Source organism: Electrona antarctica (assembly GCF_951216825.1).
Source record: "Electrona antarctica genome assembly, chromosome: 1".
In the NCBI taxonomy this organism is placed as follows: Eukaryota; Metazoa; Chordata; class Actinopteri; order Myctophiformes; family Myctophidae; genus Electrona; species Electrona antarctica.
In genome coordinates this window covers 30,693,667-30,717,605 of record NC_136806.1, presented here as the reverse complement: position 1 = coordinate 30,717,605, position 23,939 = coordinate 30,693,667, and the positions used below count along the sequence as shown (strand labels likewise).

Sequence of the window (23,939 nt, the reverse complement as noted above, 5' to 3'; positions counted from 1 at the left end):
GTGTTGTCCACTGGTTCCACTTGGAGTTACAGACCCTTAGGGTCCATTTGGTTCCAAACTATCATTTGGCTGGGAACTCCCTCAATGACCCCTGGGGGTCCCCGGACCCCACTTTGGGAACCACTGGTAGAGATCACTTTGATGGCCGTACCCATCAGCTTTGTAGGGGCAGAACTGTAGCGACAGGCTGGCTGCTTCTCCAGTTGGTTCGGGTTCAAGAGAAGTCTCTGCAGGGAACAGTCAGTCAGCATGGCAGGAGTTCTGCGCCACTCTCTGTTCTTAACTTTATGTGCATCATTAGTACTTATTATTTCAGCCAAGTTAACTGACGAGAAGAACACAACAGCAACTGTGACTCAACGAAGCCTTTTTAGTTCTACCACAGCAGCGGTTCCAACGAGCCTTAATTCTACACGAGAAACTGATGAATCCATTGCTATCCACGCGCCCACAACACGATCTGCATCTACAACCACTTTCAAGCCCCAAACAACTACCAGACGACCCAGGCACACAGCTCTGTTCCACACCGAAGATCTGAATGAAGGACCTGATGATAAGACGCTGGGGAAACGTCGTTTGGCTAAAGCGGAAGAAGGGCCCATAGAATTAGGTAAGCGGTTATAATCAATCACCTACATGATCCCCAGATTCCCCACCATTTCGCGGTGAAATAGGCTAGCCTAATTTATGTCAACAATTTGCATTAATTGATTGTGCAATTTGTGCGACAGTGTGGTTATTTCAAATATCAAACTGACGGGGCTTATTATGAATAAACTGCAGTGCAATGTGAGACACATTTTCTGTGGGTCCGTTATATGCTCGCCTCGGTAGTCGGTACATGTCTGAGTGAGTACTAGTAGTCAAAGTAACGTGTGCGGCTGTGCACGCGCTTGTGCTGTGCGTGTGCGTGCGGCCGTGTGTGTTCTGTTCTCCACATTGTATCCGGTGGTATGGTGAAGTGCTTTAAAGTTATCTGATGAAAAACACCTGGTAGCCCTAGCTCTTGTCCATAGAGCTATGGTTGCCCTACAACTGGAAAGAGATAGGAACAGAGCTACTTGTTTCAGTGTTTATATTATTGGCTACACTGCCTGTACGCTATAGGCTACATGCAAACAGAGCTGCTAATTTTACACACATCTAAATTCGAAGCTTTTTTCTTCTTCTTTTGTATACTATTTAAATTTAAATAGTTTTGAGGAAAAATGCTGCTATTTGTCCCCAAATGACTTCAAAAGATTGCTGCTATTCGTTTAAAAAAGCTTTAGGCCTATGTACATATAGCATGTATATAATGAGGCAATGTGACATATCTCTGTTTAAGTAAATGTTTTCTCATGCCAATACAGCTCCTTTGAATTTAATTGAAACTGTTTAACATTAAAGGACCACTTCACCACTTTTCAACCTATCTTCATATAATAGGTCCTCACTAATAATCATGATAAAATGGCACGATTTTTTTCTACTCAGTCTGTGTCTCATAGGAGGGCTGTGGGCAGTTCAGAAACCCGTCCACCAGTGACATCATCGTTAGGCAGAATTGTTTTAACAAGATTTTTTTTTACAAAAATGTTTAGATTTTCATTATAGTGAGAACGATGGCTTCCATTTTTGCATTGCAACTTTTCAGGACTAGAAAGCCTGAAGTTTCTATTAGCTTGGATTCCCCATCGATGATGTCACTGGTGGACGGGTTTTGAACTGCCCACTGCCCTCCTATGAGACACATGAGTTGATTTTTTTTTTATCATGATTATTAGTGAGGACCTATTATATGATAAAAGTGGTGAAGTGGTCCTTTAAGCTAGCTTGAATTCATTCTAGAATTGAGTTTCTTCTACTGTGTGTATAGACTCTTGTCAGCTACATAAACTATGGAGCACATCATAGAAGTTTGTCTTCTCCAAAGACTGGAAGGAGGATTAATCACCCTCCATACAGCAGACCAGGAGGCAACCGCTTGGCTAAAGGACTTTACATTCGCTAAATAAGCTACATACATCAGAATTATGCATCTTAAACCCCTGCATATCAAGTCTTTAATATGATACTGAGAAAGTTATTGCCTAAATTCATGCTGTGCATTTTTATAGCAAGGAGATCCGTCAGAAGAATTCGGATAGAAAAGAAGGACAGACCTGTTCCGAAGAAGCCCAAAGTCCTACCCAAGAAGCCACCCACCAAGGTTAAAGCCAAGGTTGTTAAGAAAACCAAACCTAAAGTCAAACAAAGTGTGCGCCAGACAATATCCACGGACAAAGTGACACGTATGTATGGGGATTAGCCCTGGAAGGCTATATACAGTACAGTATGCTGAGCAGACCATGGTTCCCTATGGTGTAGTTTGGTTTTACCTTTAGAGTTATTTTACATAATATAATAACTCATGGTGTTAAACCACCAGCTTGGGGTTGCTATTTTGCCACAAGTCAGATAGTTCTTCTGTAAGTCGTCAGTCACAAAAACCTGTGCAACATTAACATTAAAATAGTATACTATCTTATGTGTCAAAAACGCAGCCCATCTGGCACCTAAAGAAAGGTCAAACAAACCATGAAGGTTTTTCAAGAAACCGTTTATAGACCAAGGTCTGTCGATGGGATTCACCAAGTGAAGTGGCTGTTCCCTTGCTATGCAAAAAGACATACTCTGTATATAGTGCAAAAGTACTGTACGGTAGACAAATACCTAAACAAGCAATGTACTCATTTATTTAAATGTCAATATGCAGGTAACCTGCTTAATGCCTATTCCTTTTGCAAAAATGGTCAGTTTGCCAGAAAGCATATTTCAAAATATGTTGTGGTAAAACTTGAACCATTGTTGAATCATAACTCCACTCCAATGCTGGGAACAGATTCAAAGCATTACATTCCCTGCTTTTCCATAGGGACGTGTAGTCTACCCCAGTGGTTCTCAAACATTTAATGCCATTGACAATGACTGGAAACTCGCCTACACCCCACTGGGGGTCTCTCAACGCACAGGTTGAGAACCACTGGTCTAACCATTATTCAGAAATCCCTGCTCATCTCCCAACACGATCCCTCTTTCTCTCCCCCTCTCTTTCCTTCCCCTCTGTTAATTTGTCCTTTCTCATACACTATCGGTGGTTTTCAGCCCTTTTTATATCAAGGCCCATTATTTATTCTGCATTTGAGCCACGGACCACCATTCGATGAGATTTAGCCTTGCTGACCCAACTAAAGAATATGTCCACATTTCCATGCTGTATTGATGTTGGTACCATAGGAGAGATAACAGGCAAACGTTGATCAAAATAACAATTCTTCTACATTCTCTAATTGTGTAGACTTCTTGTAAACTAAATAATCATTTTACGCTCTCAAGAGTTAAAGATCTATAAGAGTCCAAATTGAGCTGGGGACCACCTGGAATCCCTTCAAGGACCACTGGTGGTCCCCACTTCACTACCATAACACACATATATGCTGACAGAGATCGTGTAGTTTAAGGGATGGTGTTAGTTTCGTTCCTGTTTGTTTCCCTCCCGACCCTTGGACCTTATCCCCTGGAATCCAGAAGCCGACCACAATTATCTCTCAGATTCTCAAAGCAGAGGTGGGTGTGTGGGTGCGTGCGTGCGTGAGAGGGGGCTGTACCAAAGGAAGAAATGTAGTGTACAGAAGAAAGGGTCAGTGTAACGAATAGATCGGCCCAGTGGGAGTTGCACTAGGATGGAGAGAGAGGTCTCTATAGTGACCTCACACTGGATGTCATTTTCCTCCACTTTACAACACAAAATAAGTGCCAAGGCAGCTTTTGTTGGTTATAAACCACTTTGCATTGCATTCCATTCCATGTGACAGTGTTCTCGTAATTCAGAAAATAGCAGATCTATTGCCCGTTTGACGGTCATTTAAAGAGTATCACAAGCTTGTAGTCAGCAACCTCTGCCAATCAGAAGTGCTTTAACTGTAACACAGCATCAAGTCTGTAGTGTAGTGAGTGTAGTCAGTCAGCCTCAAGCCCTCAACTATAAGTATATTGTATAACATACTGTATTACCATATGATGCAGCCTGATCAGCTGGCTATGTCCTTGGTCTGCCTGCATTGACTAGCAATTTGTGGCTTATTTGTAGCTCCGTTTGGAACCTCAATATCTACGCTGCTACGCTTTAGCTCTGAGATGAGGTTCCGTCCTGTGATATCCCTGCCCAGGTCGAAATGGGCTCTAGCTGGGTCGAGCCCTTCCACAAACAGTGGATTAAACGCTTTTTGCAGTATTGTTTCCAAAAAGTAAACATATCAGAACCGAGATAAACGTAAGGCCGGCACGTAATTTTTTTTGTCTGGGGTAAAACAACTGCTTAAATCAGGCTTTAAATACAAATTTTGTCCAGTCAACCCCCGTTCGCATGCACAGTACTGCTTCTGTAAGATTGCATTGGAAAAACCGGGGGAAACATGGTACTGGCTGACAAACAACCACTTTAGGGGCGACTGTGGCTCAAGAGGTAGAGCAGGTCGTCCAATGATCCATGGGTCGGCGGTTCGAATCCCGGCTCCTCCTGTCTACATGTCAAAGTGTCCTTGGGCAAGACACTGAACCCCAAATTGCTCCCGATGTGCTGGTTGGTACCTTGCATGGCTTCCGCTGCAATCAGTGTATGTATGAATGTGTGTGTGAATGGGTGAATGTAATGCACAATCTATGTAAAGCGCCTTGGATAAAGGCGCTATATAAATGCACCATTTACTATGCGTTTGTTTTACCCCAGACTTAATATTTGACGTGCCGACCTTAAGTTTATCAACTGTATCTCGGTTCTGATATGTTTACTTTTTGGAAACAATACTGCGAAAAGGGTTTAATCCACATTTTGACATGTGCAGGGATATCACAGGAACCTCATCTCGGAGCTAAAGTGTAGCAGCGTAGACATTGAGGTTCCAAACGGAGCTAGCTTATTTGCTGATTTCCAAGGCAAGCGTAACGTTAATTTACCATAAGCCTTACGAAAGCCTTATGAAAAAAAGACCTAACCATTTAGGCAGCTATCATGTGTGCACAACGCATGTGTATTTCTTTGTATCTGCCAGTGATGGAGTAATGAGTAGGATAGAGAGACTAGATCAGCAAAGCCTTAGAACCATTAATTTAGATTTTGGGGTCTTCAGGGGGTAGCAATAAAAGCAGCTGGAAGGATGAGCCAGTACGTGTTTGGAGAGACATGAGAGAGCAAATCAAGCTGAGCCTTGCAGACTATGACAGTTTTGTCTGTCCAGAAAAAAATATAACGCACATCCTCCGTTATTTGGTGCTGGGCCAAACTGTGAAAACAGAAAATCAGAATAAAGCGGGGGCTCGCAACTCACTTTTAAATGCGCCAAAGTTTAGCGACACAGCAGCTAAAGTTTTATCTGTCTACACACACTGGGTGTAGTGAAAACTAAAGCAAGCTGGAGGAAATCTTGCTGTATTTCTTAGTAGGATATACAATAGGCCTATCTCTCTCTCTACCCTTAAACCTGGAACCCCAATACGTTGTTATACCTTTCAATCCGGGAACCCCTTTTTGTAACATTAGAGAAAACATTGAACATTTTGAATTAAAATCTGAATTTAGAAGGCATTTTTAGAAATGCCTCAGGTCGAAATGGGTTAACACATGACATTTTATTCATCAATGTCTCCTTCCTCTCTCCCCCTCCCCTGTATTTACCAAAACCCGTTCTCTATGCTGCTTTTTTCTACTTTTGGCTTACATGCTTTGTAGAATTGATGCATTCATCTTTCAGCAATTTACTAGTATGGAGGATTATCTATGTGTGTGTGACTGTGTGGATGTGTGAGTGCTTGCCTGCACCCAGAGTATGGCTGCAAATGTCACGTGTATGCCTACTTTGCCTAGGCACAAACTTTGATATACTTTACTTTCAAAAGCACACATATATCTGCAACATGTGCACGTCTGTGATTATGTATTCACTGCACATTTGTGTCTATGTATGTTGTGCCACTTCTTGTTGCCTATTTTGATAGATACTAGTCAAACTATACAGATGACACACACTTCGAGATTCCACACAGATGTACAGTATGTTGGTTACTTGTTCACATACAGTATAGGCTATTAAGGTGGCCGTACACTAGCCGATAATCGGGCATCTTTGACGCTCGGGGGGTGCCCGACTCAATTGGGAGTGATTCTCGGGCATAAATTATCATCTAGTGTGAGTGTATAAAAGATCTAATCGTAATCCCTCCGATCTGCTCGGGGCCGCTCACAGCGCGATTGGGATCGGCCCGATCAACATCAAGAATGTTTGATATTTGCTCTGCCCCGCTCTGCCCCCGCAGCCCCCCCCTCTCCTCGTCCCCTCTCCTCTCCACTCCCTCGGGGCCGAGAATCCTTGGGTACGCTGCGCCCGAGTTTTAAAACCGTGTAGTGTGTGCTTCATAATATATCGGGCCCGATTATCCTGTAGTGTGTGGCGCTATCAGATTGAAACAAATCGGCTAGTGTAAGGCCACCTTTAGTGTGTTATGGTACTAAGATAGCATACAGCAGACATACGCTAGGTTTGATATTTACCTGGTATCCTAGTTCCTTTGCAGCACTTCATTGTTTTCTTTGCTTGTACCCAGGGGGCAAAGGGGGTTGACCTGCATTTGTCATAACATACAAAGTTGTCCACCAGAAATAATATCTATGACCCCATAGGATCACAACCTATATGGACAACTCGGTCAATTTTGTTGCGAAAGTCCAATATGGCCGCCCCCAATATTAGCCCCTATTAGTTATAATGGGGGGTGAATAGGGCAAAATTTTAAACTGAGAGATATTTCCACGAAACTTCTCAGGTTGATCAATGATATGAATACGAACATTTTTTGTATTGCAAGTTTCCATGAAATCCAATATGGCCGCCACAATATGGCCGCCACAATATTAGCACCAAGAAAATAGGTTTTGGCTCTAACTTCTGAACCAGATGAGCTACAAATGCAAACTTGGTGTCTATTTCATGGTTTCTGACCATGAGAGACTCAATGGAATACCTATTTTTATTATTGGATGTGTCTGGACCCTTATTGTGCATATTTACAAGATGGTGGCTACCCGAAATAGTGCTTTACCATGATTTCTACCATGATTGTTTACTGTTTTGGCAAACACAAGCAATATTAATCCATTGGCTAAGATTCATGGCACAGAAGGAACATATTTTCTTGAGCTTGCATATTGTCAAAATGGCTGCAAAAGAAAAGAGACATTACATTTCCTGTCAGATCCTATTACCCAGGGGGGCAAACCACCCCTTTTTGGATACCTGCATTTGCCATAACATCAAAGGTTGTCCATCAGAAATATCTATGACCCAATAGAATCACAACCTATATGGACACACCGGTCAATTTATTTGCTGGAAATCCAATATGGCCACCACAATATTAGCCCCCATTAGCCTATAATGCGGGTGAATAGGGCAACATTTTTAACTGAGGGATATTTCCACGAAACTTCACAGGTTGATCAATGATATGAATACCATAATGGTTTGTATTGGAAGTTTCCATGATATCCAATATGGCCACCACAATACTAGCACCCAGAAAATAGGTTTGGCTCTAAATTCTGATCCAGATGAGCTATAAATACAAACTCATGGTTTCTAACCACGAGAGATATATAAATATTTTAGCCATAATTTCCCTCTATTAAGTATTATTGTTCTGGGGTGTTTCTTTGCAGAAAGACATCCCTCTGGCTGTATTTTGGTTTTGTTCTACTGTTTCTGTTGGCATTTCCTCTGTTTATGTTGACAATCATCCCTGGCAGGGACGTGCATCGCCAAGCCGGACATCGCTTCACTGAGTATGGATGGTCTCTCAGTGATGGTCCCCTGTCCATCTAGAGCCAGCCTGGCCTATGCCAGAAAATCTGTTCATGTGCCAGGGACTGGAGACAAGATGCAGCAGGAGCTTCACTCCATTCCGGACTGGGGGTGCATCAACCTTACCTTGGACTCTGGCTGGCATCCTGTCATGAAAGGACGCGATGAGAGAGATCAATGTCCCTGGACAGCCAAACTTGCCAGGGATCTGCCACAGGCACTCACGATTGACTGTGTGAAAGGCCTTGGTGAGGTCGACAAACACCATATAGAGACCCTTCTGCTCTCTGCACTTTTCTTGCAGCTGGCAAATGGAAAAGATCATGTTACAGGTACCTCTGCCTCCGTGGAAACCACATTGGGATCCAGGGAGAACATTCTCAGCATGGCTGATTAGCCGGTTGTGGATGATTCTTGCTAAGATCTTTCCTGTGATGTTCAGGACTCAGGAGGGCTATACCATGATGGTTATCGCAGTATGCCCCGTCCCCTTTTCTCTTGTAAACATGCACTATGGATGCATCCTTGAAGTCTTGAGGGACTTCCCCCTCTTCCAGATGACCTGGTACAGGTGCCAAGCCTCCATTCTTGTAGATGTCTGCGGGCAACCCATCACCTCCTGGTGCCTTTCCAGAAGTGGTTTGTTGGAGTGCTTTCACAGTGCTTTCACTGGGGCGACTGTGGCTCAGGAGGTAGAGCAGGAGGTAGAGCTGGTCGTCCAATGATCCATGGGTCGGCGGTTCGAATCCCGGCTCCTCCTGTCTACATGTCGAAGTGTCCTTGGGCAAGACACTGAACCCCAAATTGCTCCCGATGTGCTGGTTGGTACCTTGCATGGCATCCGCCGCAATCGGTGTATGAATGGGTGAAAGTAATGCACAATCTATGTAAAGCGCCTTGGATAAAGGCGCTATATAAATGCACCATTTACCATTTACTGTCTCTGCACTGGTGGGGGGGGGTCAGCCAGATCAGCTTTGATTGGCAGCTGGGGTATCGTGGCAATATCCTCTTCGGAAATTGAGGACTCTCTGTTTAAGTGTGCTAGGATGTCACTCTTGTCAGTGAGCAGGACACTTGTGAGAGGAGCGGACTGGAGTTGAGCCAGTGGTTTTGGGCCCATAAAGAGCACACATAATGATGCATGCACCTGAGACATTACCAGTCAGGAATGGAGTGAAGCTCCTGCTGCATCTTGTCTCCAGTCCCTGGCACATGAACAGATTTTCTGGCAGCCTTTGATACAGCTACATGATATTGTCTTGTTCATTGACATAGGCCAGGCTGGCTCTGTAGATGGACAGGGGACTGCATTCCCGTCACTGAGAGACCATCCAGACTCAGTGAAGGAAGGGATGTCCGGCTTGGCGATGCACGTCCCTGCCAGGAATGATTGTCAACATAAACAGAGGAGATGCCAACAAACAGTAGAACAAAACCAAAATACAGCCAGAGGGATGTCTTTCTGCAAAGAAACACCCCAGAACAATAATATCTTTCGTGGTTAGAAACCATGAGTTTGTATTTCTAGCTCATCTGGTTCAGAATTTAGAGCCAAACCTATTTTCTGGGTGCTAGTATTGTGGTGGCCATATTGGATATCATGGAAACTTCCAATACAAAAAATGATGGTATTCATATCATTGATCAACCTGTGAAGTTTTGTGGAAATATCCCTCAGTTAAAAATGTTGCCCTATTCACCCGCATTATAGGCTAATGGGGGCTAATATTGTGGTGGCCATATTGGATTTCCAGCAAAGAAATTGACCGGTGTGTCCACCCACATAGGTTGTGATTCTATTGGGTCATAGATATTTCTGGTGGACAACCTTTGATGTTATGGCAAATGCAGGTATTCAAAAGAGGAGTGGTTTGCCCCCCTGGGTAATAGGATCTGACAGGAAATGTAATGTATTTTCTTTTTCATGTTTGCAGCCATTTTGACAATATGCAAGCTCAAGAAAATATGTTCCTTCTGTGCCATGAATCTTAGCCAATGGATTAATATTGCTTGTGTTTGCCAAAACAGTCAACAATCATGGTAGAAATCATGGTAAAGCACTATTTCGGGTAGCCACCATCTTGTAAATATGCACAATAAGGGTCCAGACACACCCAATAATAAAAATAGGTATTCCATTGAGTCTCTCATGGTCAGAAACCATGAAATAGACACCAAGTTTGCATTTCTAGCTTATCTGGTTCAGAAGTTAGAGCCAAAACCTATTTTTTTAGTGCTAATAATGTGGCGGCCATATTGTGGTGGCCATATTGGATTTCATGGAAACTTGCAATACAAAAATTTTTCGTATTCATATCATTGATCAACCTGAGAAGTTTCGTGGAAATATCTCTCAGTTTAAAATTTTGCCCTATTCACCCCCCATTATAACTAATAGGGGCTAATATTGGGGGCGGCCATATTGGACTTTCGCAACAAAATTGACCGAGTTGTCCATATAGGTTGTGATCCTATGGGGTCATAGATATTATTTCTGGTGGACAACTTTGTATGTTGTGACAAATGCAGGTTTCCTAAAAAAAGGGTGGTTTGCCCCCTGGGTATTGACCGTTTAGCTTGTTGTTTGTTATGCTTCATGCTACTTACTCTGATAATACACATTTCAAAGCTTGATTTACACTTGGTTGCGCATCATGTCTCACAGTCACACCAACATTGCAGATCCACAAGCTCCCAGTGCATTGTGAGTTTGTAGTTTAGCTATTTTGTACTTTCTTTGTACACTATTTTGCGGCCATAGCTGAATGGTTAGAAGCCTGACTGGGGAGCCGAAGGACTCAGTTAACCCAGGTTCGGTTCCAGACCAGGAAGCAATGTGTCGAAATGCCTCTGTGCAAGACACTAAGGGCTCCATTTTCGTCCATATTAAACCCCTTATCCCTCAACTTCTTTGTCTTTTTTTTTTTTTACTATTTTGAAAAACATTTTTGAATAGTTTAAATAGCCAATCTACAAGCTCACAACGTGTCGTGGCTAGTCGAACTATTTAAAAATGTTTTTCAAAATAGTAAAAAAAAGGCAAAGAAGTTTAGGGATAAGGGGTTTAGCATGGATGAAAATAGAGCCCTTAACCCCTAAAGGCCTATTTATACTCCAGTTTTAGGTGGTAATATTAGGGATGTGTTTGGGTGAGCGTTGAGTCTCTTACCACGGCGGCATGACGTCATGTTGTAGTTTTAGTAAAAACAGAGGGATGTGTTTGGGTGAGCGGTGAGACTTACCACAGCAGTGTGACGTCATGTTGTAGTTTTAGTAAAAGCAGAGGGATGTGTTTGGGTGAGTGGTGAGTCGCTTACCACAGCAGCTCAGTGATGTCATGTAGTTTTAGTAAAAACAGAGAGATGTGTTTGGGTGAGCGGTGAGTCTCTTACCACTGCAGCGTGATGTCAAGTTGTAGTTTCCGGTGGTCACCTTATCACCTAAAACTGCAGTATGAATAGGTCTTTAACTGCTCCCCCCTCCGTGCTCCTTCTGTGGGCAGCACTCGGCTGGGTGAAGCTAAAACGGAATTTCCCCCTGCGGGATCTCAATTGTTTTCAGTCGCAGACACCAACATGCAACTAGTATAAATCAGGCGTAAGTCGCTCTGTGTGCAAATGCCTAAATTGTGTGATATAATGGCTTCCCCACCAGAATGCCCTCCTCTGGGTCTGGAGTCTCTGAAGGTGAAAGACACGCAGCTGAAGGCTTCTTCCTACAAGCGCAGGGGCCTGGGCCCCCACAGAGGTCGACTTAACATCCAGGTAACCAGCCGGGAAGTATCCAAAGGAACACAAATTGCCGTTTTTGTTGTTCATGAATATTGCAACTGAAATAAGAAATTACAAGCTTTTTATAATAATAACTAGAAATGCAGTCTGTTGAGGTGCCAACTTGCGCCTTGCACACAAGTAGGCCATACATGGCCTACTATGGCCTACTTGTGCGCAAGCAGAGTACTGCTACTAACTATTACAACTGCTGTTCTAAATCCTTTAGACCCGTTACCGACCGACCTTATACCAACCTTAAGTTGAAACGTACCTTAGTTACGTCACCATCAACAGCCAATAAATAAGGGACCACCATTCATACATGCATACATACCCAGCCGATCACCAAGCGTACAAGTTACATCATCAAGAATGGTGGTCCCTGATTGGCCGACGTATATGGCCAGTTTGAATAAATAGACGCCTTATCAGACGGCACACTGATAAGAAACGGCATGCGCACGCATAAAGGCAGCAGAAGAACACCACCTCTCATAAGATGCAATGGAAAAGTTCTAACTGCACTCACGTGTAAAAAATGCCCCATCAAACTTTCAGATGCTGTTTTTCTCCCAGTGTGGAGGAAGAATGATTAGGATTTTTATTGTGATCTCTCACCCTTGAAATATATAATCCTTGGTTTCTGTTGTGTTTGAACAATAATAGCAATTCAAAACAGTTGTCCTCAAAACCACACCTCCAGTCACTGTCATAAGAACGGGAGGTGCGCTCATGAACACGGCAGCAGAGCCTATTTGTGCACGGCTGCACGCGCACCTGCAGTCCATCAAGTATAATTGATGCTTCGTCCCGCGATGGTGTCGCGCACGCAGACCTCTACGCTCACAACAGTTGCATCTGTGATGCGATGTGAGCTTGTATATCAGCTGTTCTCTGTGCGCAATACTGTTGGGCTTTGAAGTATAAATGTCTCCTAGGGTGCATCTCACTAGCCAACTCACAAGAGCCTTGATTTTTTTGGCCAGGAACTGTGTATAGTGCCTCGGTGTGTGCATTGATGTTTGTATGTGCATGCATGCGTGTGTGTTGTCTGTGAAGTCTGGGATACATGACGGCGATATCTACGATGGAGCCTGGTGTGCTCAGTACAGAGACAAGAAGCAGTGGCTGGAAGTGGACGCCCTGAAACCCATGCGCTTCACCGGGGTCATCCTGCAGGGACGGGCCTCCATCTGGAGGTTATGATGCATAATAAGATTCTAATGGAATGTAAAATGATGGACCTATATGGCCTATATCTTGCACCACCCCTTACCCTTGCAATTTTTTACTATTTTGAAAAACCTTTTAAAATAGTTCAAATAGCCTTCTACATTCTCTAATTGTGTAGATTCTTGTAAATTAAGTAATGCAGGTGTTTAACAAAAATGTAACTCTTGAGAGCGTAAAATGAAACCAAATGGACCCTTGCGAGTCCATTTGGTTTCATTTTATGCTATCAAGAGTTAAAGATCTATAAGGGTCCATTTGGTTACCAACTCAACCATCATTTAGCTGGGGACCACCTGGAACCTCCTCAAGCACTACTGGTGGTCCCTGGACCACTGGTTGAGAACCACTGTTCTAAAGTGATTGCACTGTTTTACAATAATTTAGCTTTTTTTCAGTTGGTGGATTTAAAATGTTTAATTTAATTAATTGTCATGCTGTATTACAGTCTTTCAAATATATTAACATGTATGTTTTCAACACTCAGCTGGGACCTAGTGCACTCTTACAAAGTCCAATTCAGTAATGATTCCTTGGTCTGGAAGCCTTGTATGAACGGGACCGAAGAGGCAGTGAGTTATCTCCATGTGTTAATATTGTGACCTATATGGTACATCTGCGAACAAAATTATTTACCTTAACCTTATCTTATACCCTGCTAGTGCTTTGTCAAATGTTACCCATGTTGTGACAATGTTTTAGGTATTTGAGGGGAATCAGGATGCAGAGACTGCCGTGCTGGCTCTTTTTAACACATCATCAATGGTGGCACGCTATATCCGTATCAACCCCCAGACCTGGTACGAGAATGGAACAGATGGGAGCATTTGTCTCAGAGCCGAGGTGCTGGGCTGTGCCCTCCCAGGTACTGCATAGTAGCCATCATAACGTGAGCTGCTCCACTGATGTTGTAGTGCACACTAATCAGCCTGCGGACCCCCATTTGAAAAGATATGCCAGGGACCCCCATAAGAGAAGATTTTTACGGCTCTAGCAGTGAATCCCCACCTGTTTAATTTCAAGGACCAACTCTGAGAGTGTACAAATGGAACCAAATGGACCCGTTAGCGTCCGTTTCGTTCCATTAGGACCCCACTTTGGGAACCACTGTTGTAGTTAGATACATGTCACATATATCTTGTCATATATCATGTCATATGAACGGTCATCAAAGACTTTGCTTTTGAAAAAAAAAAACTCAAATCATAATGACTGCTGTTGTCATTAGCCTTTTACACATGTCCCACTAGCATGTCATTCTAGTTTAGCAAGCTTCAAAGACACATTTGTCATCCATATGCAACATTATTTACAAATTCAGGACAGCATGTTTGCTGTGGGAGCTCCATAATTCATCCAGGCAGTCATTAATAAACCACTTCAGGTTTGACAGCTGGGACATAATTGTGTCAACTGTTTTCTTTCTTTTTGCACCATGATCTTTCAGATCCCAACAATATCTATGCCTGGCAGACTGAACCTGCTGGATCCAGAGACAAACTGGACTTCAGACACCACAACTACAAGGAGATGAGAAAGGTATAAGGGATACATTGCCACAGTGATAACGATGCAATGCTCAGTGATGCTGGAGAAGGTATTTTTCCGAGGGAGACCGACCATATGATGAAGGCAATATCATTTAACAGACAGTACCATAACATGGCAAACTAGAAAAAGTGTCTCCACCGTGTATAATTTCATGGAAATTGCACACTGTGTTTGTTATTTGTGGCATTTTGTTCGAAACGGACCAATCATGCAAGCTTTGGAAGTCACACACACACACACACACACACACGGACGGACGGACGGACGGACGGACGGACGGACGGAGTGCAAAACATAAACTCTCTCCCCATGCCTTCGGCCTGGTGGAGACACGGAATATAGACAGTGGACGGACGGCACACATCACACCACAACCCTATGTTTCCAAGTTAATTTCATCTTTCATCAATGTAGAAACTAGAAAAAGTGCACAGGTCTCCACCAGCTAGGGTAGGTCAGGTTGTGGCCTCCTGGTGGCGCTATAATAGGCCAATGTGAAAAGGGTGCAATATATTCCTCAGCCTAGTAGGAAAGTCCGTGAAAGATTTCACGTAAATTGCACGCTCCATTCATGATTTGAGGTTTTTTGTTCAAAACGGGCCAATCCTGCAAACTTTGAAAGTCAATGTTAGCCAATTAGGATGGAATCTGAAATATCGAACAGATCCGTCTTGAACACATGACTATAACAAAACATGTGTTTTTTCAAAAGTCGGCCTCCTGGTGGCGCTATAACAGGCTGTTCTGGAAAATTTGGGGCATCGACCGGGTTAACGGTGCCGGAGATTAGCTGGTAACAGACGGACGGACGAACAGACACGCAAGGACGGTGTAGAAAACATACTCTCTCCCCATGCCTTCGGCCTGGTGGAGACAATAATATGTGTGACCATGTGTGTTTGCACTTTGCAGTGAGTCTAGAAGAAAGTGTACACTATGTGGTCAGTGCGCCCACTTTTCTGTTGTCTCAGACTCACCAGAGAACAACCTTTTACTACCACAGGGCTGCTTGGAGAGACTGTAGCGAATTTGACCACTAGACTACAGCAGGGCTTCTCCTACTACTGATAGGAGTCATGATTCTCCTGTCACTTATTTCAATCAAATTACAGCTTTTTGAGTGGTGCCTCATTACGCAGCTATGTGTCCCTATACGGTATGTATGTATGTATGTATGTATGTATGTATGTATGTATGTATGTATGTATGTATGTATGTATGTATGTATTTGGTTAAAATGGGTAAGGTTTTAAAAAAAGGCAAAAGCATGCTCTGTTGCACTGGCCTAAAAGTGGGTCCTCTAAAACTGCTTCAACTTCTGAGAATGTGTTTGGTTCATTAGCCACCAGATGGCATACCTTATAAGTATGTATGTCTGTATGTATGTATGTATTTAAAAGGGGGGCTTTTTTGTAAAATCCCAGCCTACAATACCTTCATATATTTAAAATCCAATGTAAGGTTACCAGTGAAGGGCAACCTGCCTGTATGTATGTATGTATGTATGTATGTATGTATGTATGTATGTATGTATGTATGTATGTATGTATGTATGTATGTATGTATGTATGTATGTATGTATGTATGTATGTATGTATGTATGTATGTATGTATGTATGTACAGTACAGAGCACAGTACAGTAACTATAACAATACATGTATAGTTGCACTGCTCAGTTCACACACGTCTGTTTTTTCTTACCTATAAATATTTATTTCAGATTTGTAAATAAGCCATGTAAGTATGAAATAAACAACAGCAACAACCTTAAAGGGACAATTCACCCTTTTTGCAAAAGAATATATGTTAATGATGTTTAATGATTAATGATTTAGAACACTTTCCTGGGGGTCTTTGTGTGTAATATGTGGTTTTAGATATTTTAGATTTTAGCAGTGAGCCCAGTGTCTCTGATGTCATGGACACTGGGCTCACTTACTTCCTGGACTACAATTCCCATAATGCCTTGGTGCACTGCTCCTCCTTGTGGATAGGGGGAGGGCTGTCTTACTGAGACAACATATAGTCCAAGGACTATCTCATATCTTATTTCAGTTCAGGGTCAGCAACTCTGCACCTCTAGCACCTCTGCTGGAACACTCCATCATCGCAGTTCCTGTTTACACTGAGAATGTGCAAACCTCCCGCAGGAGCCCGAGCCGCACCTCCATGCACCTTCCTCTTTATTTTTCCTAGATATAGTCCAGGAAGTAAGTGAGCCCAGTGTCATGACATCAGAGACAGTAGGTCGGTATTAATAAAAAGATCACACCCATGTGAAGTGAGGGGTGCTCTTATCAGCAGACATACAATGTACAATGTAGTCGGTAGACCTTTCCAGGCAAAAACTACAAAGTGACGTCATTTAGCGGGTCCTTCGTTGGCCATTTTAAAACCGGAAGTAAGAGTGCAACCTGTCAGTAGCTCGATGGGGTCCCTAACTAGCATGCGAAACCATAACATGCTAACCGGAACGATGCGCTAGCCTTTTAGTGGCATCCTAAATTCATACTTTTTCTCATGTCACCAAATCTGAGGGTTAATTCCGAGATAAACCCTGCTAAAGATCGCGGCCAGTATGGGATTCTATGGAGCACGGATTATCATTATTTTCGTCTTTTTGTGTTCTTGACCGTTCCAAGATGGTTGTCGGTGCCCGTGTCGTCGGGGCCCGTATGGCGTATAGTATGACTGTTAAACGTTCAAACGCGGGGATGGCATAAAATTGAGGGGTTTTCTTAACCGTGTTTAGACGTGTATGGCTCGAAATGGGTTAAGTCAGTGAGGGAGAGAGAATCATCAGGATATGAACCAGTTTCAGAAGAGGTGCATGTATTATTATGTTATCCTCCTTGTTTTCCCAGTTGATGAAGTCAGTAAACGAGGCGTGTCCAGACATTACTCGCATCTACAGCATTGGGAAGAGCCACAAGGGCCTCAAGCTGTACGTCATGGAGATCTCTGACAACCCAGGAAAACACGAGCTCGGTAAGTTAGACAGCTTTAAAGTTAATAGAAGTTACACAGATTTTCTTGACTGCAAACTGCCATAATGGTTCACTAACACACAAGGAGAAAGTGACATGTTCTCAGAGTCCCCACTCCTCCGGGGCGACTGTGGCTCAGGAGGTAGAGCAGGTCGTCCAATGATCCATAGGTCGGCGGTTCGAATCCTTGCTCCTCCTGTCTACATGTCGAAGTGTCCTTGACACTGAACCCCAAATTGCTCCTGATGTGCTGGTTGGTACCTTGCATGGCTTCCGCCGCAATCGGTGTATGAATGTGAGTGTGAATAGGTGAATGTAATGCACTATGTATGCACTAATATAAAGGCGCTATATCAATGCACCATTTACCATTTACCATTGGTGGTGGAAAAAGTACTCAAATGTTTTACTTAGGTAAAAGTATCAATACTGTAATTTAGAAATACTCGGTTACAAGTAAAAGTCCGGAATTCAAAATGTAATTGAGTAAAAGTACAAAAGTATTGGCATCAAAGTGTACTTGATGCCAATACTTTTCGTTATTTCAAGTTTTCATATGTATAAAAATCTTTTGAAAATAGCAGATCTACGAGCTCACAATGTGTCACATCGCGTCCCATTTGTGAGCTTGTAGATCTACTACTTTCAAATGGCCGAAATGTATATAGGGGCTGAAGTAGTTAGTACAATATTTGCCTCTCAGATGTAGTGGCGTAGAAGTAAAAGTACTGGAAATTGTACTTAGTTACTTTCCACCACTGCCGCTCCTTCACCAGAGTAAACTGCCCTAATATAAGGCAGGATTGAGAATACAATCTCATAAAGATGCACTAGATCAGGGGTGACCAATCTAGCCTGTGCAATAATAACATATACTATGTAACTGTACGGCAGCCGCTTTCACGACTCTCTCTCTCTCGCAGCAGCTTGTTGTGTTGTGTGTACTTAGACAACAATGCAGCAGTTAACCACCCTGCTGCGCATAAGCACCTACCACTCGGCAACCTATTAGAGCCAAGGAGGTACTCAACCATCCACAATTCCACAGTCTGAAAGTGAAATTGTATACGGTCTACCACACTGAAGAGGAGCTGCAGTGCTCAAATTGTTGTTCTTTTGTTTGCTTGTGTTCAAAATTGTTAAATGGATGCCAGCTAGTGGCAGAGTTGGATGACCCGGCCAGACTGCCTTCATGATCTTCAAGTGTCCTCTTTTATGCCCATATGGAGTTCTTTGTCAGGCATGTCCAAATATGGAGTCTGGCCCAGGCAGAGGCCTTTTCTGGCGGTTCTGGACAACCGTCCCCCAGCTAAATGATAGTTTGGAAACAAATGGACCCTTATGGGTCTGTAACTCAGACTGTACACATGGAACCAAACAGACCCTAATGGTTCCATTTGTACACTCTCAGAGTTAAATTAACTTGATTTTACAATATAAATTGGGCGTCCCAGAGATAGAAATGCCATTAAATGCTTGTATATCCTTATATAGACTAATGCATGTCAAACTGGGGGTCCTTGAAATTAAACGGGTTGAGAGCCGTACAAATATGGGGGTCGCTGGCATGTATTTTCAAATGGTGGTCCGCAGGGCTAATTAGTGTCAATTTGGGGGTCCTTGACATGAAAAAGTTTGGGAACCACTGCTTTAGAACACTTAAAGCAACCATCATTGCAACTGTGGCTCAGGAGGTAGAGCAGGTCGTCCAATGATCCATGGGTCGGCGGTTCGAATCCCGGCTCCTCCTGTCTACATGTCGAAGTGTCCTTGGGCAAGACACTGAACCCCAAATTGCTCCCGATGTGCTGGTTGGTACCTTGCATGGCTTCCGCCACAATCGGTGTATGAATGGGTGGATGTAATGCACAATCTATGTAAAGCGCCTTGGATAAAGGCGCTATATAAATGCACCATTTATCATCAACCTGTTCACTGTGATCAGATCTGTGATTCACTGTCCTTACTACTATGCAACCTCCTCGCTACCCTGCTTCCCCAGGGATTCTCCTCCCATGCAAAGACAGCACTTCTAATGCAGGACAGATGCAGGGTTATGAGGGGACTTCTACAATAGCTGCCACTGTATACCCCAACCCTCAAGAAGGCTGCACAGACAGACAGACAGTCAGGCACTGTGTTGAGCATACAGTATATCACTGCAGAGCCACACAGCCGATTTCCCTCCTCACTTGCACCCAGCAGTAGATGATGTGTTTGCTTTGGCCCCTTCAAAGCCCACATGACATCCTGCCAACTCTGGCAACTGCTGAGAGAGACCTCCCCGCCAAAACACACAGTAGTAGTAGAGGCACTGCCAGCCAGGAATACCAGTGAGGCATTGAAGGTGTGCAGTGCAAAAATATAGTTGATTTTAAGTTATTTGATGTCTTATCTGAAGTGGAACTGGTTTTAAACCTTGTTTTTCACACATTTTTTGGAATCAAGTAACAGCAACAACTTGTCAGGACAACTTAAGAATTTAATTACACGTTTATGGATATAGTATTAGAAATACATTAATTTAGTTCGGTGATGATATGGGTCTGTTTTAATTACTCTGACGGAGCACCAGTGGTGTCATGCTCGTAGAACGCAGTACCACAACGTGGTACCAAAAACAATGTGACGTGCATGCGCAGGTACAGAACGTAACGTTGCACGTGCGTGCACGCTAGAACGCGCCCCCCTGGATTCAAGAGAAGACACACCTAAACTCTCATCACCGGACTTTCCAAGACGCACCAAGTACCCCCCCCCCCCCCCCCCCCCCCCCCCCCTATTTTCACACCGTGTCAAGTACCGTGCCGAACTCAAATGGCTACTACTTGGCATAACAACAGCTTTAACTGTTACCTGAGCGCACATTCTTCTCATACACTGTAAGCAACACAGCACAGCAGATATAGGCTTAGACTATATCAGCTGTTCTGTGCGCATGCTGCGATGCACAAATGTAGGCGTGGCAGTGTGTGCGTGCGTGTGACGTTCCGTGGTACTGGAAACAAAATCACCATTACACCACTGTGGAGCACAATACTACCCTACCATTATAAGAGGCCTTCTGAATTCCCCAAATGGTACATAAAAGAAGATTGAAAACAACAGGTAAATTAAATTCCCATTGACAATGAATGGATGATGTTCCAAAGCATCAATCGATCAACAATTTACTTTCTGCCAGTGTAAAAATAAATAAATAAATTATATATATATATATATATATATATATATATATATATATATGTGTGTATATATAACATTTATTTATTTATTTTTGTATACGAGTACATTGTATGTTTGCTGATAAGAGCGCCCCTCACTTCACATGGGTGTGATCTTTTTATTAATATTTTGAAACTATAGGACCATGCAATCCTTCAGTGTCAGTACAACATGGAGTTAAAAATGCCCCCGTCCTGCAGTATTCAGTCACGGACAGCGCCGCCACCACCAGCCAGGAAACACTACAAAGACGAATCCAATCACACATGACTGGCTAGTCTTTGCATGGCACCACATGCACCACTCAGGGGAGATACTTGGCCTCTCTACAAGGGGAATAAATTGCTTTCTTTCTAACCTCCTCCCAGTCAACTTGACCTAATTCCTTTTTCTTTTCACCCTGAAGCCTGAAGTTTTCCAGATACTTGTTTAATCTAAACAAAGCAGTGGTTCCCAAACCTTTTCATGTCAAGGAGGGGTCCTTGACATGAAAACGTTTTTTTTTTCCCCTCAAAGCAAACAAAATGGTAGGAGCGCACACCAAGATTGTTGGGTGGGGGATATACTTTAAAATAGAAAGGAGAGGTCGCACTGCTCGTAGTCCCGATGCCAATAATACTTTTTAAGTTTTTATTGTTACCAACGTTACAAGTTGCCTTCTTCAGGGTATGACCCCCAAATTGACACTAATTAGCCCACGGACCCACACTTGAAAAGATATTACAGGGACCCCCTTAAGAGAAGTTTTTACGGCTCTAGCAGTGATTCTCAACCCGTTTAATTTCAAGGACCCCCATCTGCGCGCAGACTGTGATTCTGTCTGTCTGTGAGTCAGCGTGCCTGCCTGTGAGCCGCTAATCTTGGGCACAGCTGGACCGATAAGTGTGAAACTTTGCACGCACACTATCCAGTAGGCCCAGGAAAACTTTCCACCCAAAGTGTTTTTAAGGTCGCATTCAGACTCGATGCGAATGGGCGGAGAAGTTGCATCGTTCTTGCATATTTAATTTGCTGCGTTTGCCTTCACACTGGGCTGTCATCCGCAGCAATTGGAAACGCAGCAGGGAACTATATCAATGTGTTCAATTCATAAACTACACAGTGAAATATATATGTTAAAAACATATATACTTTGAGTAATAGTTTGTGTGTGTGTGTGTGTGTGTGTGTGTGTGTGTGTGTGTGTGTGTGTGTGTGTGTGTGTGTGTGTGTGTGTGTGTGTGTGTGTGTGTGTGTGTGTGTGTGTGTGTGTGTGTGTGTGTGTGTCTTTACCAACTTGTTTTATAAAGTAGTGGCTAGCCTACTAAAGCCTACATACATTTAATAAACCTGGTAGGTTAATAGGAGTAGCCTACCGTCTACAGTGTAGACCCTAGGATGACCCGAGGCCCACCACTTAAAAACCACATGCTACGGTGCATATCAACATATCAAGAGAGTGGAGTGGTAGGCCCTTGGATTGACCCAGGACCAGTGATTCAATGTACCCCACTGAAAAATAGCAGATCTACAAGCTCGTAGCGTGGCACTCGGTGCCGCACTACGAGCTTGTAGATCTGCCCAAAGTTGAAGGGCTTCAACCTTGGGTACTGGGTAGCTGAAGTTGAAGCTCTGCCCTTCAACTTTGGGCGCTTTTACATGTAGGCTGACCCAAAGTTGAAACAGTTGCCAGAGGGACATCTTTGGGCCTGGGGTCCTCATCGTTGGATATGTTGTTCCCACAACCAAGAAGAGTATTTTACCCTTTACTGGAGGTCCTAGGCCCTAAAATGACCCCATGAGGAAGCGTGGACCTTTACTGAATTGCTTCAGTTTCAGTTAATTTGACCACCTAACTTCATATTTGGGCACAATTACACCATTGCTTCAGTTCATTTGACAACCTTCTTTCAACTTTGGGCACTTTTACATGTAGGCTGACCCAACGTTGAAACAGTTGCCAGGGGGACATCTTTGGGCCTGGGGTCCTCATCGTTGGATATGTTGTTCCCACAACCAAGAAGAGTATTTTACCCTTTACTGGAGGTCCTAGGCCCTAAAATGACCCCATGAGGAAGCGTTGACCTTTACTGAATTGCTTCAGTTTCAGTTCATTTGACCACCTAACTTCATATTTGGGCACAATTACACCATTGCTTCAGTTTCGGTTCATTTGACAACCTTCTTTCAACTTTGGGCACTTTTACATGTAGGCTGACCCAAAGTTGAAACAGTTGCCAGGGGGACATCTTTGGGCCTGGGACACCCTATACACACCCTATACTATAGGGTGTGTAGGATGGGTGACAAATTCCAAATGTACTTTGTCAATGAATTTAGCTTTCTCTCTCCATTCTGTCATAAACTATAGTAAAACCAAACCAAAACAGGGCGGCGGTGGATCAGGGGGTAGAGTGGCTGGATGGTAACTGCAAGGTTGCCAGTTCGAACCCGGGCTCCCCCAGAGTTGGTGTCGAAGTGTCCTTGCACTATATATTTCTAAAACTATGAAACATTTCAAAGATTTATTTTCAGGCAAACATGTCCACCGTAAGATGAACCTAAATAGGTTTGAATGGGGTTTCTAGGTGTAAGTATGTAGGACAAGTAGCATGCCAAAGTTTGTGTAATTGCCATTGAGAATGCATTGGGCGTTTAAGTTACATAACTCCGAAACTACAAATCATTTCAAAGTAAAAAGTTCCAGCATGTGTCTCCACAGTAAGCTGAATTATAAAAAGTGTGAATAGAGTTTCTAGGTGAAAGTGCTTTTTTGACGTGCCAATATCTGCCATTGAGCCCCATTGTAAATTTCTCAAATTTGAAAGCACTATATTTCTAAAACTATGAAACATTTGAAAGATTCCTTTTCAGGCAAACATGTCCACCGTAAGATGAACCTAAATAGGATTTAATGGGGTTTCTAGGTGTAAGTATGTAGGACTAGTAGCATGCCAAAGTTTGTGCTATTGCCATTGAGAATGCATTGGGCGTTTAAGTTAAATAACTCAAACTACAAAACATTTCAAAGTAAAAAGTTCCAGCATGTGTCTCCACAGTAAGCTGAATTATAAAAAGTGTGAATGGAGTTTCTAGGTGAACGTAATGTTTTGACGTGCCAATATCTGCCATTGAGCCCCATTATAAATTTCTCAAATTTGAAAGCACTATATTTCTAAAACTATGAAACATTTCAAAGATTCCTTTTCAGGCAAACATGTCCACCGTAAGATGAACCTAAATAGGTTTGAATGGGGTTTCTAGGTGTAAGTATGTAGGACTAGTAGCATGCCAAGGTTTGTGATATTGCCAT

The 23,939-nt window shown here is 43.1% G+C and overlaps 1 protein-coding gene across 2 annotated transcripts in view; it reads left to right on the top strand.

Annotated features, from left to right (window-relative positions):
- The first annotated feature begins 182 nt into the window (after nucleotides 1-182).
- Nucleotides 183-23,939, top strand: part of LOC306923845 (putative carboxypeptidase X1) — a 34,023-nt gene continuing 10,266 nt past the window's right edge. For both annotated transcript variants that reach the window (XM_079502188.1, XM_079502189.1), the window contains exons 1-7: nucleotides 183-613; nucleotides 11,535-11,644; nucleotides 12,713-12,852; nucleotides 13,371-13,455; nucleotides 13,586-13,748; nucleotides 14,331-14,422; nucleotides 17,300-17,423. In XM_079502188.1, coding sequence (XP_079358314.1) covers nucleotides 250-613; nucleotides 11,535-11,644; nucleotides 12,713-12,852; nucleotides 13,371-13,455; nucleotides 13,586-13,748; nucleotides 14,331-14,422; nucleotides 17,300-17,423 — 1,078 coding nt within the window. In that variant the 5' untranslated portion in view covers nucleotides 183-249. The remainder of the gene's footprint in view (nucleotides 614-11,534; nucleotides 11,645-12,712; nucleotides 12,853-13,370; nucleotides 13,456-13,585; nucleotides 13,749-14,330; nucleotides 14,423-17,299; nucleotides 17,424-23,939) is intronic.